The sequence below is a fragment of the Acipenser ruthenus genome, chromosome 50 (genome assembly GCF_902713425.1).
Source record: "Acipenser ruthenus chromosome 50, fAciRut3.2 maternal haplotype, whole genome shotgun sequence".
Lineage (NCBI taxonomy): Eukaryota > Metazoa > Chordata > Actinopteri > Acipenseriformes > Acipenseridae > Acipenser > Acipenser ruthenus.
In genome coordinates, this window is record NC_081238.1 from 2,873,911 (window position 1) to 2,893,712 (window position 19,802).

General features: G+C 36.4%; 1 protein-coding gene across 2 annotated transcripts in view; it reads left to right on the plus strand.

Annotated features, from left to right (window-relative positions):
* LOC131721992 (membrane-spanning 4-domains subfamily A member 15-like) overlaps window positions 1-19,802 on the plus strand; it is a 52,909-nt gene that overhangs the window by 32,278 nt on the left and 829 nt on the right. Inside the window, exons 1-5 of one of the 2 annotated variants that reach the window (XR_009319982.1) lie at window positions 8,019-8,054; window positions 10,260-10,367; window positions 15,370-15,426; window positions 18,370-18,471; window positions 19,492-19,599. Coding sequence is in view for 1 of the 2 variants with exons in the window: in XM_059015469.1 (XP_058871452.1) it covers window positions 10,260-10,367; window positions 15,370-15,426; window positions 18,370-18,471; window positions 19,492-19,599 (375 nt within the window). In the remaining variant the exon portion in view is untranslated. Of the gene's footprint in view, window positions 1-8,018; window positions 8,055-10,259; window positions 10,368-15,369; window positions 15,427-18,369; window positions 18,472-19,491; window positions 19,600-19,802 lie in introns of those variants that run through there. The other variant, XM_059015469.1, reaches the window with a different exon arrangement.

Genomic DNA, 19,802 nt, shown 5'->3' on the forward strand with positions numbered 1-19,802 from the left:
CATTTTCTTAAGATTGGAGTGTTGCTTCTTCTGGGTTCTTACTCTTAAAGATAACTCCAGTGGAGTACAAAAGAGTCCTACCCAAGGTGTTAGGAAGGAGGTGTACATTTATTTAAACTGAGGCACGGGATAATACTAGTATTAGTATTATTAGATCATACTTGCCCTTCGCCTTATTTAAAAGTGACCTAGATGTTACCTAAAAGCCTGCTAACTGCTAAGAAAATACTTGTTAAGCAACTGTGGAAATGTATGTACTAAAACATAAATGAAACATGTATTTGCAGTGTTTTTAATGACTATATAAGAATAATGTAGGAACTGCAAGTGCCTGCCATAAAGAAACCAAGGCTTTGCAGTCTGTGTGTGGTTTACTTACAGTAACTTGTTCAAAATGTCTGCAAACACTTTATCTTAGTTTCATTATGATAAGGTGTATGCAGTTTGCTCCCATAAAAGGGATAATAAAACTTACGGTGTGTCTCAGGCAATCAGGTTTCCAGGTAGAGCAGTCACTATCACCTGTTGGATGTGTTGCCTAATAATGCAAATGAGTAAATGGTTAATAACTGTTCCTGTAAATGTGACCTGGCTGTTACCTAACTGCCTGCTAACTGCTGAGAAAATGTGTGCAACTGTGGAAATGCTTTGTAAGCATTAAGCACTTGTTAGACCTTAGCATTTACAAAACACTCCATAATCAGTGTACGGCCTAAATATACAAATAATGAAAAGTTTATTTTTTATACGCTTAGCAAATGTGTATACTAACTGCTTCTATTAATCTGTCATAATTCCCTCTTATAGGTACATTGAAATAAAAGACATTTTCACTGCTCTCCTTACACTGTTTACTGGTAGTTTTCCTTGTTAAAGTGCTGTGGTTAGGCACTGATAAGTACTCTGTCTCAACAATAAATGTAATTGATACCCAAACATGAATGGTCAATGTTGGTTTAGCATAACATTTTGCAAACCAAAACAAAATCATATGTCTGTGTAAAATTAATATAGTGCATGTAGGATGGAGCGAATGAAACAGAAGAATGATTAGTTCAATATATGCTTGGTAGTTGTTAGTTTAGTTTGTTTTTATTCTCTATTAATGACATTCTATTCATTGAAAAAGGCAGGAGAGAATAAGACCGTTATTTTGTTTTTAAGTAAAATAAGGAAAATTATTAAAAACAATTAAGGGAAGTTAGCAGGTTCGTGTTGCTGCAGGGCTATGAACGGGTTTAAGTTCAAAAATAACTCTAAATAAAATGTTCTTACTGTTATTAAGCAGTCATAATAATCTGAATCAGTGGTATTTCAAAATAACAAAGTAGGTTACAGTGGGTTTTTTCATTGTTCTTTATTGAAATGAATGTTCAGCTGTCATGTTGAAGCTTTTTGTGTACTACTCCTTCAATTAAACCAGTTTAGGAATTTTCTTGCATCGTTTAAGACATTTCATTTGTTTAAATAAAGCTTATTTGTGTATAAAATAATGTACACGATCTGAAGCAAGTGCAAAACTTGCCTCAATAGTTAAAGTAAAAAATATATAAATATTTAAAAACTAGCAAGAAATGACTTGGTTGCAGTAACCACAGTTACAGTATTGTTTTAACTAAAATTATTGTATTATTGGAAAACTTTGCCCTCTAACTCAATGGATACTATTTAGAAGCAAGCACAAAGGCAAAGACACAATTTCTCAAAGGAATATAACATTTTTTGTTGTGTAAAACAAGAAACAACTCTTAACTGCTCTGTTCTGCAAATGTATAAAGTTAAGATTATTTTATTCAGCTAAAAAATATCTTTGCATTTGTTTCAAAATGAAGTTTTTTTAATAGAAAACTAATGCTTCTGACATGGCATGTATTTTGAACTACTATTTATATTTACTTAGAAACAGAACTCGGTGTTTGTGTTTGTTTAGCCCTTGCATTTAAAAAGCTGCATGTATAGCATTGTGCAGAGATGCCATTGGTACTGGCGCTACTTGCATGTATTTGTAATTAGCATGTGCTCAGTAAGTACATATTGAACATTTTATGCTGAAACGCCTGCCCAATTTTGTCAGCTTGAAATGGGTAAAACCGTAACTTTACAACAGCAAGGTTTGCAAGATTACTTAGAGCTTCTTAATCATAATAACAAATAAAATATAAAAATCTGCTTCGCTACGCTCAGCACTGTAGTCCTTCAATTCCAACCCCCCCCCCCCCCCAACATACTTTTCAACAAAGTTAGATGCCTATGCACCACCACCCTGTAGGACAGCACAACTTCTGCAGTTACCTCTCAAATGGACTAGTTCCACAGCTGCTGATGGGCTTAGTTTGGTTTTCAGAGACAACATTTCACAACATTTCCTACACAGTTCAAGCTTGTACTTCACACAATGCTAACCAATTAAACATGGAGATTTCACTTTTGTTTTCACAATATGGCCATATCACCTTGAATAAGCCTGATCTCGTCTGATCTCTGAAGATAAGCAAGGTTGACCCTGTTTAGTATTTGTATGGGAGACTGCCTGGGAATATCAAGTGCTGGAGACATTTTCTTAAGATTGGAGTGTTGCTTCTTCTGGGTTCTTACTCTTAAAGATAACTCCAGTGGAGTACAAAAGAGTCCTACCCGAGGTGTTAGGAAGGAGGTGTACATTTATTTAAACTGAGGCATGGGATAATACTAGTATTAGTATTATTAGATCATACTTGTCCTTCGCCTTATTTAAAAGTGACCTAGATGTTACCTAAAAGCCTGCTAACTGCTAAGAAAATACTTGTTAAGCAACTGTGGAAATGCATGTACTAAAACATAAATGAAACATGTATTTGCAGTGTTTTTAATGACTATATAAGAATAATGTAGGAACTGCAAGTGCCTGCCATAAAGAAACCAAGGCTTTGCAGTCTGTGTGTGGTTTACTTACAGTAACTTGTTCAAAATGTCTGCAAACACTTTATCTTAGTTTCATTATGATAAGGTGTATGCAGTTTGCTCCCATAAAAGGGATAATAAAACTTATGGTGTGTCTCAGGCAATCAGGTTTCCAGGTAGAGCAGTCACTATCACCTGTTGGATGTGTTGCCTAATAATGCAAATGAGTAAATGGTTAATAACTGTTCCTGTAAATGTGACCTGGCTGTTACCTAACTGCCTGCTAACTGCTGAGAAAATGTGTGCAACTGTGGAAATGCTTTGTAAGCATTAAGCACTTGTTAGACCTTAGCATTTACAAAACACTCCATAATCGGTGTACGGCCTAAATATACAAATAATGAAAAGTTTATTTTTTATACGCTTAGCAAGTGTGTACACTAACTGCTTCTATTAATCTGTCATAGTTCCCTCTTATAGGTTCATTGAAATAAAAGACATTTTCACTGCTCTCCTTACACTGTTTACTGGTAGTTTTCCTTGTTAAAGTGCTGTGTTTAGGCACTGATAAGTACTTTGCCTCAACAATAAATGTAATTGATACCCAAACATGAGTGGTCAATGTTGGTTTAGCATAACATTTTGCAAACCAAAACGAAATCATATGTCTGTGTAAAATTAATATAGTGCATGTAGGATGGAGCGAATGAAACAGAAGAATGATTAGTTCAATATATGCTTGGTAGTTGTTAGTTTAGTTTGTTTTTATTCTCTATTAATGAAAAGGCAAGAGAGAGTAAGACCGTTATTTTGTTTTTATGAAAAATAAGAGAAGTTATTAAAAACAATTAAGGGAAGTTAGCAGGTTCATGTTGCTGCAGGGCCATGCTGCACTTGTACCCTGATGCAGATGATAATGCACCCATGCACCGTGCCAGAAGCAGGGGCAGGAGCATGACAGAGACTTCAGGCATCTTTCATGGCCACCACAATCCCCAGATCTCAATCCAATTGAAGAGATTTGGTGGGAGCTCGAATGATGCATTCATCACTCCAGCTTGTTGAGTCTATGTATTGCAAATGTTTTTCAACTCGATACAGGGTGCAGGTCCTAATAACATGTCAAGGTAAAGTAGGTCACAATGAGAAACTTTTCATGTTACTGATGGATCTCATTTTAAATGTACATCCGGCCATGCTTATTATTTCTGCAGAAGAAATAAAGACCACAAATACATGTCCAGACCACAGTAGCGCTTCAATGCACGCTGCCCTTACAGCTGTATTTTCAGCCGTAAATCACTTCCAGAGGTGGTCTCATAACATCGTAAAACAAGCCTGCACTGATTGGTCCCAATGTGTGAATGTGAAAGTCAGAAGGAACATGTGCAGCTCTTCCTCTCTTCATTAGAGGACTAGCTATGGACATGCAACACGTTTACCCTGGGCTGCAGGCACCAAGTCAGGATAAACAGCCTGGAAGACACACAGGTAATTAATGATCCTGGATTTTCTTATATATATATATATATATATATATATATATATATATATATATATATATATATATATATATATATACAGATGATAAATGCTTTATACAAGTTAACAGTTTAGTCACAGACAATTCCACATACAATGGAAGCGACTGTTGGGATGATGATCAATAATTCTATAATCTCACGCTAAAAGGGGTTCATAATACACAATATTGCATTTATATATTATCGCGATGATTGCCATATTATGTAATAATGTACACAATCAAAGAAACACTATAATGAATGCCTGTTTGATCTGTAGAAACATCAACCTGAATTTATCCCGCTGATAGATTCTCAGTAGGTTGTTATAGGTGTTCATAATGTAAAAATATTCTCACTTGCTTTATCACTAGCCTGTTTACACACACACACACACACACACACACACACACACACACACACACACACACACACACACACACACACACACACACACACACACCGCATTTGCTCGAAATAGCCAGGTTCTTATTTTCTCAGTCTTCTCTTCTCTGGTTGGTTATTTGGAGAAGGGCTTTTGTTTGACAGTAGGTGCTAATTGACCACTGTGAAATCATCGATGCAGCACCACTTAAGTTTTGTGTTACAGTTAATTTGTAAAATCAGTAAATCTATAAATTATCCAATTAATAATAGAACAGATATTAATACAGACATTTGAATCGATCTAAACTTCCCTGCATCCCTTCTTGTGATATTATTATTATTATTATTATTATTATTATTATTATTATTATTATTATTATTACAGTAGTCTGGCTAAGAGGACACCCCTCAGGAAGCAGGCAAAGTGTTCTCTTAGCTCAGAGTTGACCACCGTACATAATATGCCAATCACAATATGAATCAATAAATACAAATGTATTTATTACTTATGTCATGATACACGTGCATCAACATGTGAGATGAACAGAATAAATAAAATAAAAGCAATAGACAAGCGTATGTTAATAAACTATAATAACAAGCTTAAAAATTATAATAACATTAATAAACTAACTTAAACTCACTTAATACATGTAATAATAATAATAATAATATTGCAAGTTCAGAAAGATTTGTCAAATGTATATAATAATAATAATAATAATGTTTTGTCCCCTAATATAACCTAAGGAGGTATAACTGCAGTGTACACAAATGAAACTATTTTTTATTGTATTTATTTGGATGAATTTTGCATGTACGTGCAATCTGAGGAAATACAGTATTACAAATGAAACCCCCCTTTTTCTGCCATTGAACAGTGAATTGTATTTTCAATTAGTGATACATGATTAAAGTTAATTATTTGACAAAGTTTTCATTTTTTTGGATGTATGCAAAATGTTTAAATTATTAAAAAATAAATAAATAACTGTTTTTAAAGTGAAATTATATATGTATATTCAAATTATTCCACACCTTCAAATAATTCACTTGAAATCGGACCACGAATCTTAACACATATCAATTATTGCAATTTATTTGTATTGCCAAAAAAAGACTCTTGTGTTAACTAGGCCTACAAGAATACAATCGTTTTTGACACATATACAGTATTTTTCAATATTAATAAAATGCACATGTAGGACTAGAACCCCATGAAAGTAATAAAATATAATTGACAATTAAAATGACTTCAAGTCAAGTACACATCAAAAAAGGGTTTGTTTGAGACACTCAAATATGAGTTTTGTACCACTATGGAAATACACGCGCCAAACACAGATTTTAATCCTCTGGCAAGCAGCCAGCCTTAAAGAGAAAAAGGTTATTATCACATTTTGACCAGGTTCTCACATTCTGCACCAGGCAGACATCTGTTGTACATAAACACTCACGGATATCATCAGCAAATAGCATGCTGTGTACACCTGATGTAAACTTAAAGGTTACCAAGTGTTTAATCTGTAGTATTTTGTAGTTAATCATATCCTGATGTAACTATCACTGACACTGTTATCTGCTGTATTATTGAATTGTATTTTGTCACACTTGAACTTGCTTGAACCAAAGTCATTGTATTTATCTTGCTCTTATTGTATTATTACTTGTACTGTAACACTTGAAATGTATTTGCTTACGATTGTAAGTCGCCCTGGATAAGGGCGTCTGCTTAGAAATAAATAATAATAATAATAATAATAATAATAATAATAATAATAATAATAATAATAATAATAATAATAATAATGTACATAAGTGGGATTAACTGTCCAAACTGTGTAGGTAAAAGTGCAAACTTTAGAGAGTGTTTATTAATTAGTCACTGTTCTTTGATCTGCACTGTACCACACCTCCTGGAGCCAACTGCCCGGGTAAACCAGGAGCCAAAATCTCACCTTGAGTTTAGTGGCAAACATCTGTAACAAGCTACGAGGCATAGCCAACAAAACCACAAGAGAAAAGCCTTGATGACTTCATCTTATCTTTTGATATAAGTAGCAGGAGTGTGTATATTTCTTGTTTATATTCTTTGTTTAATCTCTGCATAAATATGACTTATAGTGTTACAAAACTGGGCAGACACATGGCAAATTACATTTAATAGAGAACAGTGTAATGTACTGCACGCAGGCAATAAAAATGTGCTTTATAAATATCATATGGGAGATACTGAAATTGAAAAAGCTAGGAGTTTATGTTGACTCAGAAATGTCTTCTCCTAGACAATGCGGGGAAGCTATAAAAAAAGGCCAACAAAGATGCTTGGATATATTGTGAAATGTGTTGAATTTAAATCAAGTAATATTAAAACTTTACAATACATTAGTAAGACCTCACCTAGAATATTGTGTTCAGTTCTGGTCACCTCGTTACAAAAAGGATATTGCTGCTCTAGAAAGAGTGCAAAGAAGAGCAACCAGAATTATCCCGGGTTTAAAAGGCATGTCGTATGCAGACAGGCTAAAAGATTTGAATCTATTCAGTCTTGAACAAAGAAGACTAGGCAGCGATCTGATTCAGGCATTCAAAATTCTAAAAGGTATTGACAATGTCGACCCAAGGGACTTTAACAACCTAAAAAAAGAAACAAGGACTAGGGGTCACAAATGGAGGTTAGATAATGGGGCATTCAGAACAGAAAATAGGAGGCACTTTTTTACACAGAGAATTGTAAGGGTCTGGAACCAACTCTCCAGTAATGTTGTTGAAGCTGACACCCTGGGATCCTTCAAGAAGCTGCTTGATGAGATTCTGGGATCAATAATCTACTAACAACCAAATAAGCAAGATGGGCCGAATGGCATCCTCTCATTTGTAAAATTTCTTATGTTCTTCTTATGTTCTTAAAACACTCTGCAAAGTTTATAAGAAACGCATCACGTTACCTTTGCTTTGTCCCATTTCTCAAAGTTACTGCCCACGTTATTGCTCTTTTAAAAACTGAAGTCACATGTCATAGGTCATACGTCAAATATTACCAAAAAATAAATACAACTCAATTTGTGTTTCTTTTCTTTTAATGTGCCGCTACCAGACCAGGCAAGCGCCATGGCTTCAAATGTAACAACAGCTGGAGGGTTTGTTATCGTTACTCACAAGTACCCCCTGAGCAGTGCTGGCCAGGCTGCATCAGGAACAGTGGCAAGCCAGCTGCCAGGGTCGATACAGACATTTCTACGAGGACAGCCCAAAGCTTTGGGGGTAAGTCAGCAATTATATACATATGGTGTGCAGCGATTTCTTAAGCTTAGAGAGCACAGTACAGGCAGAAATACTGTAGTACTGTATATGGTATGCAATGTAAAGTGTTTCTTCCACGGGTTGTACAGCAGGAAAGCAATATATTGAAATGTTAAACTGCATATATAGTACAGAAAATGTAATGTTCTCATCTCAGTGAATTCCATCCAGTTGAATGAAAAAAACATGGGTCTCTTTAGACATGTTTTTATTTTTGTTATTTTTTTATTCACCTAAATAACACATGTTCAAAAGTTTTATAAGATGTTGTACTTGAATACTATACTGTATATGTAAAAAAATACAGATCAAACCCTTGTTAACAGCTGTTCAATAACTGAAACAGTGCACAGCAATCCAGTTGGTAGCAGGTAAGTCAAGCACAGGAGATGAATGTGAAACTGATTGGATTATTGATGACAAAATGTGTCATCAATATGTCAGCTTCAATGTTATAATACAAAAGCTTGAATTGGAATTCAAAGATCATGAATAACGTGAGGATAAAATAATTATATTCTAAAACGCGGCCAATTCTACTTTTAAAAATCCAATTCCCAGATGCCCCTTTCACCCCAAGCGCGTCACGTCAAAACATCAGCGTCCGGCGCAACACTCCTTCATTAGGATGTCATGGAGGCTTTCACACTGGCCACATGGCATTCATTCAACATTGCACAAAACAGATCTGTAAATGTATTTCTCTAACCAATCACAGTCCAGCACGCTACCCCTCACATCATCGTCACGGCAATGAACATCATCATGAACACCATTATAAGTGATCAATGTCCAACTGAGCAGTTTTCAAAATATCAAAAATGATAAAGCTATGGAGAGAAAGAAGACTGGGGTGAGATCAACACTGAGGTTTTAAATCATGTAAAACTGTTTTAATCTAGTAAACAGGGTTTCAAACAGTGGCTTTTGGTATTTAGCTTTAGACCCCCACTCCCCTCTGAATAAATCATCTTCATCTATACAAATGCATATATATGACGGGAACACTACATTTTAGTGTGATGGTGCATTTGTTACAGTAGTGTAGTTAATTAAACATATTGGCTATGTCTTGAAGCAGTTGTTGCAGTGCGCAGCCACAGTTCCCAGTCAGTAGACAGCTCTGCCTTGCGCTCACATGGAGCACAGACTGGCAATCAGAACACGCTGAGCCGGTTTAGGGACAAGTGCTTGCTTTTCATGCAAATATACTGGTTTGCATTGATTTAAAAAAAAAAAAAAAGTTTAATAAATGGAATCCAGAGCTTGCATTAAATTAACATGTACTATCAAAGTTAAGAAACAACAAATTCAAAATGTTGTATTTAATGTCACTACATATATTTAATAATGATAGTGGAACATTGTATCTTTAATAAAAGATGTGGTTACACTGTAAGTAGACTTGTATTCTATTAGGGGGCGCTACAGAACACTAATGTGCAGTCGACTGTGTAAATATGTATATGTATAGTACTCTCCTCAAGCAGACGGACAGACACTGTCTGGACTGACAGACTCTCAATAGTTGGTATTTCTTTTTTTTTTTTTTAATGTTTGGACCAACCATGTCGCTCAGCAAACCTGTCTCTGCTCATTCTGAAGAATGTTAAAAATGAAACATATCACTGTCCAGATCCAGCTCCTGCACAGGCTCATGCTATTCACCCAGCATTTTCAATGTTATAAACCCCAAATCCACAAAGACAACATATTTTACGACACCGCTGTCCCACATATAACAATAATATGTCTTCATCGCTGCCTCCTTCTTGATCTCTTGTGCTTCACAGATTTACCTTCTCTTTGCAGTACAACGATTTTAACGCATTTGCCAGACGCTGACGCTTTGACACTTGGTGTGAAATGTCATTTACTCTCAAGTTGCAAGGACACAGAAACAGGGCAGACTTACCAACACAATTCTAGCTGAGTCTGTAAAATCTTGGAAACAAGTGCTTTTCATAGTCTGAGTGGACCCTAGAGTATAGATCCTACATCCTACAGCTCTAATACAATCTAAAGCAACATTTGAATTCATCGTTTATCTCTACGATTTATACAACAATGTGTAATACCAATGAAATGTTTTATTTATTTGCAAAATGTGTAAAATGTTAAAATTCCTGAGTATTCTTATCCTGAAATCTGCTTTTGTTTTGTAAGGTCGTGCAAATAATAATTGGGATTGTGAGTCTGCTGTTTGGTCCTGTCCTGGTGAATGTGTACATATTTGCAGGAGACATTGGATTACCTTTCTGGACTGGTGTATGGGTAAGGAAAATAAGTAATACCTTCTTTTCTTCATGGATTTTACCCCAGATTTTCATCACAATTTGAAATGTCCAATTCAAATGTCACACAGTATGCTCCAAACAGGCAGAGAGATAAAATAGCCCTTACATCCAGGATCAGGTTCCAGTGGAGACCCAATAGGCCACTCTGTACATTTCTAGAAGATTGCTGTCAATTTACTTGAGGTAGGCACAGAATATTTGGGTTACCGTTCCAGAAATGAAAGCTCACATCCTGCATCTTCAGAAGATTCTCAAGGGTAACAGTCTCATGCATGGCTCTCTGCAGGATCTTACCTTGCTAAATATATTGTTTGTCTTTCATGCAGCCTGCTTTTAGGGGAGCTGAAGAAGAACATTTGTGCACACACATTTAGCAAGTAACAGTGTTTCCATAAAAATAAACTAACATTTTTTATTGATATAGATTTTTTTAAACCTTAAAGATGGAAACCCAGTTAGTGGTATTTTTCTACTTTAACCAAAATGTACAACAAAAATGTCAATATAATGCAGATAAACTTGTCTAATCATGTGGCCTGGTTTTCCACTGTGTCAAATTGCTCACATAACTCATTTACTATGGCACTGGCAGTTTGCATTTTGGCCACAGTGGAAAATATAGGCCAAGGACTTAATCAGTTACGCAGAAGTAGCAAATATTCTGTTCTGTTCTACTTGGTTTCTTCAACAACAGCCTAGAACAGTTTCACAAATATCACATTCATAATTATTAAAAAAAAATCAACAAATAATTCCAGAGTTAACGCGTGTGGAAAGGCTCCTGCTGTGGTATGTGGTGTTTTTAATAAATACATGTGTGTTCACTTTATGTTTTATAATGTCACTAGTTAATTCATTTTGGTAATGTTTACACGTTCATATTGACATTTTAGTGTTGGCTTCTTTAGTTGGTAAGATACTGTTGCACTGGAGGGTAAAGGGGCTGCACTGCAGTGTTGATCCTAATTGACTCACTGATCTGTTTGATAGTTCACAATTGTCTTAGTGGTTGTCTTATTTAAACAGGCTTGGCCCAATCACTCCAGGGTAAAGAGGGGAGGGCAGAGGCTGAAGCGAGGGGAGGCGTAGGCTCTGTGGATTTGACCCAGATGGTCTTTTGTCTATTTGGACTGAGAGTTATGCCATGCTGTATTTATTTTTCTAACTACTTTAGTGTATATATTTCAATCTCAGCCATTTGAATTAAATCTATACTTCTGGATCTATTAAATTGGAGAGAGTGTATATTGTAGGGAATCGTATTTTATAACTTACGTTTCAAGTCCAAACGATGATTAAGACTTTAACATAGTTCCCTTTATGGTGGCACACATATTAGTAACATTATCATTAGCAACTAGCCATTACAGAAGTCGGGTATTGATCAGTTTGGCCTTTCCCTCTGGGGGCACTGGCACACACCTTCCAAGTGAACAGGATGGACTTGAGATGCATCTCAAACAGACATCTGCTCTGCTGGTGTTTATAACCAGCTATCCCAGAGCCTACGTAAGTTTTAACTCGTTTGCTGTCTTCCTAATTCTAGCTGACAGCAGTAGTCTGGCAAGCCACTTGCTTCTCTTTTCTGCTAAATGTGTTCTTCTAGATCTGGAAATGTCCCAACCACAAGGCTTAAACTCTCGTTGCCTTAGCAACCTATTTCTGTCAGCGTCTGTTCAGCTAAGACTGGTTTCCTGTTCAGAGTACAGTGGTTTGCTGAGCAGACCTTATTAGCAGACCTGTTGCTGAGCATTATCATTGCTATCCTTACATAGATTTGAACTACAAACATGTTTCTCTCTATAAATGGCACCATCTGATACTTTTCAAAAGGTATTTCCCTACAATATTAAGTGTCTATTTAAGTGATGGTGCTTGTCGATGTTTTTATTAAACAAATGTTTTACATAAGAACATAAGAAAGTTTACAAACGAGAGGAGGCCATTCAGCCCATCTTGCTCGTTTGGTTATTCGTAGCTTATTGATCCCAGAATCTCATCAAGCAGCTTCTTGAAAGATCCCAGGGTGTCAGCTTCAACAACATTACTGGGGAGTTGGTTCCAGACCCTCACAATTCTCTGTGTAAAAAAGTGCCTCCTATTTTCTGTTCTGAATGCCTGTGGCGGAGTGTCCCGCCCCTATTATTATTTGTATTATTTTTTGCGGCGCGGATAAAAGCGCCGCGTCTTTTATTATTATATTTAAAAACCCTGTGAGAATGCATGACTGATCAGCTAAGATAATTAACAACTAGTTAACCCCTCAGCCAGAGTATAAGAAGCGGCAGCTGTCCGTTCTGCAGGGGTTGAGTGTAGACAGGAGAGTACGGGGAGCGGAGAGAAAGAACGACATTTAAAAACAATTGCTAAAACTTGCTGGTGAATCCAGCACGACACTTACTTGTTTGTTTGTTTATTCGTTTGGCCCTCGTGCCCTTTGGTTTCTGTTTTGTTGTTTTTGTTTAAATCTTTTGTTTTGTTTGTTTGTTAATAAATCCACGCTGAATGCAGTTGCATTCAGCTTCACCCGGCCATCCACTGTTTTGGTTTCAATTACTTCCTGGTCCATGACGTCACCACACCTCACCACTGCGAGCCATCCTGTCACAATGCCCCTTTATCTAATCTCCATTTGTGACCCCTGGACCCCTTGTTTCTTTTTTCAGGTTGTAAAAGTTCCCTGGGTCCACATTGTCTATACCTTTTAGAATTTTGAATGCTTGATTCATATCACCGCGTAGTCTTCTCTGCATACGACATGCCTTTTAAACCCGGGATAATTCTGGTCGCTCTTCTTTGCACTCTTTCTAGAGCAGAAATATCCTTTTTGTAACGAGGTGACCAGAACTGAACACAATATTCTAGATGAGGTCTTACTAATGCATTGTGGAGTTTTAACATTACTTGATTTAAATTCAACACTTTTCACAATATATCCGAGCATCTTGTTGGCCTTTTTTATAGCTTCCCCACATTATCTAGACGAAGACATTTCTGAGACAACATAAACTCTTAGGTGTTTTTCATAGATTCCTTCTTCAATTTCAGTATCTCCCATATGATATTTATAATACACATTTTTATTGCCTGTGTGCAGTACCTTACACTTTTCTCTATTAAATGTAATTTGCCATGTGTCTGACCAGTTCTGTAGAGTTGCTTATAGTTTATCTGAAGAGCACAATGTTACTGAGCGCCAGTCAAGCTGACAGACTATGATTGGTTGACTCTGCAGGTACAGGATTGGTTGCTTTGCTCTGTGCAAAGAATTGATTGACTGGTTTTGCTCAATAATAAAATATATTTTGACCAATTGTCTCTGTTTAGTATTTTCTGTCCAATAGATATGAACTGAGCTTTCATTAAGGCAAGTCAAAATGATAAAGCTGGCACTTGCGTGGATTGATTTTGATTGATTGACAGTAGATGCCGTGGCATTCCAGAGGGCATCTACTGTCTGATAGAAGCCAGCTAGAGCTGGAAGCTGATTGGCTGATGGTACTGAAGTGTTTTCTAATATTTGATTCAGAACTGCTATTTATAATCTATATCCTATTTATATTCAATGCTTAAATGTGATGTATGTTTATTGCATTACAGGTTGTTTATTAAGTCTTACCAATTAAGAGTATGGATTCAAGTATTTCAGTTCTATTAATTATATGGAATACACATTTCCATGCTTAAAGCTTTAAATACATGTATTAGTATGTGTAGAGTTATTTATTGGTGTCTTCACTAAGGTAGTTCATTTACATTCATTGAGAACTATTATTATTGTATAAGTGTGTCTGTGAACTTGGTCTCTCCCGTGAGCTTTAACTAATTTGATTGTTTCTTTCAGTACTGTATTGACTGTGTCCTGCCTGTTGGAAGTCCCAGACTACTGGATCTAGATTTTTATAACTGCAATTAATCTGATTGTATGCTGTATTGATTATTGAGTGCTAGACATTTAAAATTTAAACCTAGCCCTTTGCAGTCCATTTATTAAGTGCGTGTCAGGCGCGTCAGGTCCAATTTATTTTCACACACTCAGTTAATTTTAGACGCGCTGTTTAAAAGTATTTTTTTCCACAGTCAAACTGGTTTAAAAGGCCCTGCATATCAACAAAGCACTCACTAGGCATCTCCAGCCCCGCCCCACCCTTTCGTTCGCTATCGCTTTCACATATGCTAAGAAATAAATAATAATAATAATAATAATAATAATAGTCGTACATACCGATCAATCATCGCCTGATCACTCGTTTTATCACCAAACGCCTCAATAATGCGATCCGAGTCATTATTTTATTAGTATAACATCTTAAAAAAGCTCTGCAAATGTCTGTGATGTTCTCTGTGCGCTGATGCAGTTACAGTCAGCTTGTTTCCTTATGACCGCCGTTATCTGATGCCAGGGGCAAGTACGACTATTCATGAGTTACGCCCTTTTTATTTTTTTCAGCTTGTCTCGGCTCCTGTCACTCCCACTCCCACTCGGCCATTGAATGTTTTTTTTCGACATTTTCCGTAGAAAAAACAACTAGAAACCCGTTTTTTGCGTCTTTTTGATGATGTCAGACAGGGTCCGACATTGGACCGGATAGGAATAATTGCAATGTCGGACCAGGTCCGACATAGGACCACAGAGGGCTTAGATTTTTTTTTTTTTAATAAGTGTCAGTAAATGGCTAATTGGCTGTATAACAGAACATCTTGAATTGTGTGATTTTATTATTCTTTGTTGACCAAACCAACCACCATCATCTATTGCAAATAACCTGGTATTAAACATTTTGGAGTAAAGTTCAAATCTATAAATAATATTCTCGGTGTGGGCTCTTCCCAATGCTGTAGTCGGCTACTGGCTTGTTCTGCTAATTTGGGTCATTATTAATCTCGCACTGAGTATTTGCAAACCTGCACATCTTTTTAAAGGTCTCAGTTGTTATTTATAATCATGGCTTACAATGGAAATCTTGCATCTCTTACAGTATATTATCTCTGGATCCCTGGCTGTTGCAGCTGAGAATATCCACAGAAGAGATCTGGTCAGTAAATTGATACACAAATAGAAATACCTGCAATCTGTAACACACACTTTTTGTGAAACTGAACTAGAAATGTGTTTTAATGGAAACCCATTTTTTTCTGAATGTACACAGCATTTGTCGAATTTTATATACGCAGAAACGTTTATTTTCTTCGACATTTCAGTGAAAGCATAGCCATAGTTACTGTCACAAATAAAATGAACAAGAAAAGGCTTTAGTAGTATGACATGAAAATAGCGGTAAGGAATAATATTATTTTTGTTAGTGATGGGACAAATATCCAGATATTCTAACAAACATTGCTCCATCTGTATTTGAAGGCAATAATCCATGTCTGTGTCCACCATAAATTACATAGCTGATAGATATTAGAAAGACGGATCTCAAATTCAAACTGTTCATTACTGTTCATACATACCTCTGCTTAACTTGCCAGCACTTGGACAGCACACTGTCATCTTTGTAAACACTCATATGTGAAGCTGTCCACATAACTTTCACATGTCATTGTACAGTGCGTCAGTCGAGGTGAAGTGTTTCTTACAACTTTAGGAAGTCTGCATTGGCACCTTAATAAAAATGAAAGGGTGCATGTATGCAAATAGTTAAAAAGGAGAAAAGATACCTGTAACAATAGCCAACGACTTCTGGCATCCAGAATGGAGCGTTCTTCTAGAATTGTGATGTCATCATATCGTTATCTTACTATACTTTTCTAGATTTTGGAAACGTGGCTGACTAAGTAATCGTACTTGTCTTACTATAATTATAGTAGCTATGACCTTTCTTTGACAAAGTAATTGATTTGGAATAAAGAATTATAGATCTTTTACCAGAAAAATGTTATTTTACTTAAAGCTGTACAAGTTTGACAAAGAGTTGTATTCAAATTCCAGTGAATTGCTATTGATACTGCTGATCTCATTGCTGATGAGGGTTAATTAACCACATGAAACACATTAACAGCACACATGCAATTAGTAGTAATGGAAATGTTTAACAAATAATGACACGTAACCATCCTCTGAGACCAGTAGAACGAGCCAGTTCCACCTGGTAACCTGGATGGCCACTACAGACGTGCTCAAATTTGTTGGTACCCTTACAGCTCATTGAAATAATGCTTCATTCCTCCTGAAAAGTGATGAAATTAAAAGCTATTGTATCATGTATACTTGCATGCCTTTGGTATGTCATAGAATAAAGCAAAGAAGCTGTGAAAAGAGATGAATTATTGCTTATTCTACAAAGATATTCTAAAATGGATGGACACATTTGTTGGTACCCCTTGGAAAAGATAATAAATAATTGGATTATAGTGATATTTCAAACTAATTGGTTTCTTTAATTAGTATCACACATGTCTCCAATCTTGTAATCAGTCATTCAGCCTATTTAAATGGAGAAAAGTAGTCACTGTGCTGTTTGGTATCATTGTGTGCACCACACTGAACATGGACCAGAGAAAGCAAAGGAGAGAGTTGTCTGAGGAGATCAGAAAGAAAATAATAGACAAGCATGGTAAAGGTAAAGGCTACAAGACCATCTCCAAGCAACTTGATGTTCCTGTGACAACAGTTGCAAATATTATTAAGAAGTTTAAGGTCCATGGAACTGTAGCCAACCTCCCTAGGCGCGGCCGCAAGAGGAAAATCGACCCCAGATTGAACAGAAGGATAGTGCGAATGGTAGAAAAAGAACCAAGGATAACTGCCAAAGAGATACAAGCTGAACTCCAAGGTGAAGGTACGTCAGTTTATGATCGCACCATCCGTCGCTTTTTGAGCGAAAGTGGGCTCCATGGAAGAAGACCCAGGAGGACTCCACTTTTGAAAGAAAAACTTAAAAAAGCCAGACTGGAATTTGCTAAAATGCATATTGACAAGCCACAATCCTTCTGGGAGAATGTCCTTTGGACAGATGAGTCAAAACTGGAGCTTTTTGGCAAGTCTCATCAGCTCTATGTTCACAGACGAAAAAATGAAGCTTTCAAAGAAAAGAACACCATACCTACAGTGAAACATGGAGGAAGCTCGGTTATGTTTTGGGGCTGCTTTGCTGCGCCTGGCACAGGGTGCCTTGAATCTGTGCAGGGCACAATGAAATCTCAAGACTATCAAGGCATTCTGGAGCGAAACGTACTGCCCAGTGTCAGAAAGCTCTGTCTCAGTCGCAGGTCATGGGTCCTCCAACAGGATAATGACCCAAAACACACAGCTAAAAGCACCCAAGAATGGATAAGAACAAAACATTGGACTATTCTGAAGTGGCCTTCTATGAGTCCTGATCTGAATCCTATCGAACATCTATGGAAAGAGCTGAAACTTGCAGTCTGAAGAAGGCACCCATCAAACCTGAGACAGCTGGAGGAGTTTGCTCAGGAAGAGTGGGCCAAACTACCTGTTAACAGGTGCAGAAGTCTCATTGAGAGCTACAGAAAATGTTTGATTGCAGTGATTGCCTCTAAAGGTTGTGCAACAAAATATTAGGCTAGCGGTCCCATCATTTTTGTCCATGCCATTTGCATTTGTTTTATTATTTACAATATTATGTTGAATAAAAAATCAAAAGCAAAGTCTGATTTCTATTAAATATGGAATAAACAATGGTGGATGCCAATTACTTTTGTCAGTTTCAAGTTATTTCAGAGAAAATTGTGCATTCTTCGTTTTTTGTGGAGGGGTACCAAATAATTTGAGCATGTCTGTATTAGGTAAGTACAATGAGAACTTGTGTTATATCATTCTCACATCATTGTTTAAACCCATGTCAGAATAAAAAAGGACAAGGGTCAAGTAGATTCTTTTTCAGTGTGCTTGTTGTAATTTATCACTTGTGAATATGTGATCATATAAGAGGTAACGTAGACCTAGTTCTGAATGTATTGATCTGATTATGAATAAAACTTGTATTTGTAATGTTGTTTTATATCACTTACAGGTGAAGGCATGTTTAGGAATGAACATTATCAGTTCTATTTTTGCTGGAGTTGGATTTATTCTCTATTCAGTAGACCTGTCCATAAGAACTTCGACAATCCAAGTAAGTGTTTGCACCGCCTGCAATCTTCAACCTCTCTCTTTTATCGTTTTATTTTTTCCTTTTTATTACCTCCTTTTCAACTCTTGTCTCATTCACGTGTTTCTCTTTCACTGTTTCATTGTCACTCCCTCACATACAGCACCACAACTTCTGTTTTTGTCAGATTTTTACCAGTTTATTTTCTATATAATTTCTACATATTTAAAGAATAAGTAGCCGGTTTCCAAAACATATAGCGTTACACGTCCCCACATGTTGCTACAACTGTGTAAATAACGTACCTGGAAATATTCTTTTCATTGCTAACATCCTGACAGCTGTTTACACTTATAACTTCAAAGCGCTTTTCAAAACTGCCACTCTAGTGCACAGTAAGGATTGTTGTTCAGAGGTAACAAAGCAATAACGATCCATGATGTGGTATAGAACAGAAAAGCCAGAGCACTTGTTTTTATGTTTGTTTGTTTTTTTATCACTCTTCCTGCAGTGATTTAGAGGACAGATCTCAAACCCCAGTGCACTTCAGCAGACATTTTGAAAAGAGCTTTGAAACAGACTTTAAAGTGTAAAACGTTGTCAGGATGTTAACAATGAAAAGAACATTTACAGATATGTTATTTAAACAGTTTTAGCAACATGTGGGGATGTAATGCTGTATCTTTAGGAACCCTGCTTTTTAAAATTGAGTTTTATAGTTATAGATCATTATTGCAGTTAAAATCCCATTGTATTATTAACTGCCTTGTATGTAATATTTAATATCTATAATATTACTATACTAGGATGCTTAGTACGGACATAACACCCCTTACATGCAGTCAAATCTGTAACTATTGCTTAAAGTTAAGATCATTGTTGAGAGAGGACTACTCCACAAAGTCCTGCATCAGATCTCCGGATTCACCATCTTATAATGGACCCCAGCATCCAGTATTCAATATATCCTATAATAGGCTTCATTCTTGTTATAATGTGCTGTCTAGACAATGGCTTTTGAATGAACTGATTTGTGTTTTACAGCATGTAGGCATTGTGGCAGTTCTTCTGGTCCTGAACATTCTGGAGATGTGCATCGCTATCGCTACATCAGCCTTTGGATGCAAATCTGAATGCAGTTACATTGACATGGTAAATGTGTATCATATTCTACATAAACATGCACCATCATCCTATTCACACTACCAGAACAATGGGTGAATAATCATGCTGTTGTGTGTTTTCTTTAAGTGTAATGTAACAAACTTAATAATATGGCTCTGCTGTTAATTTCTATGTAAGAGCCTGGGGTTTGGCTAGGATTAAGGGCAATTGAAAATATTTACACACCTATG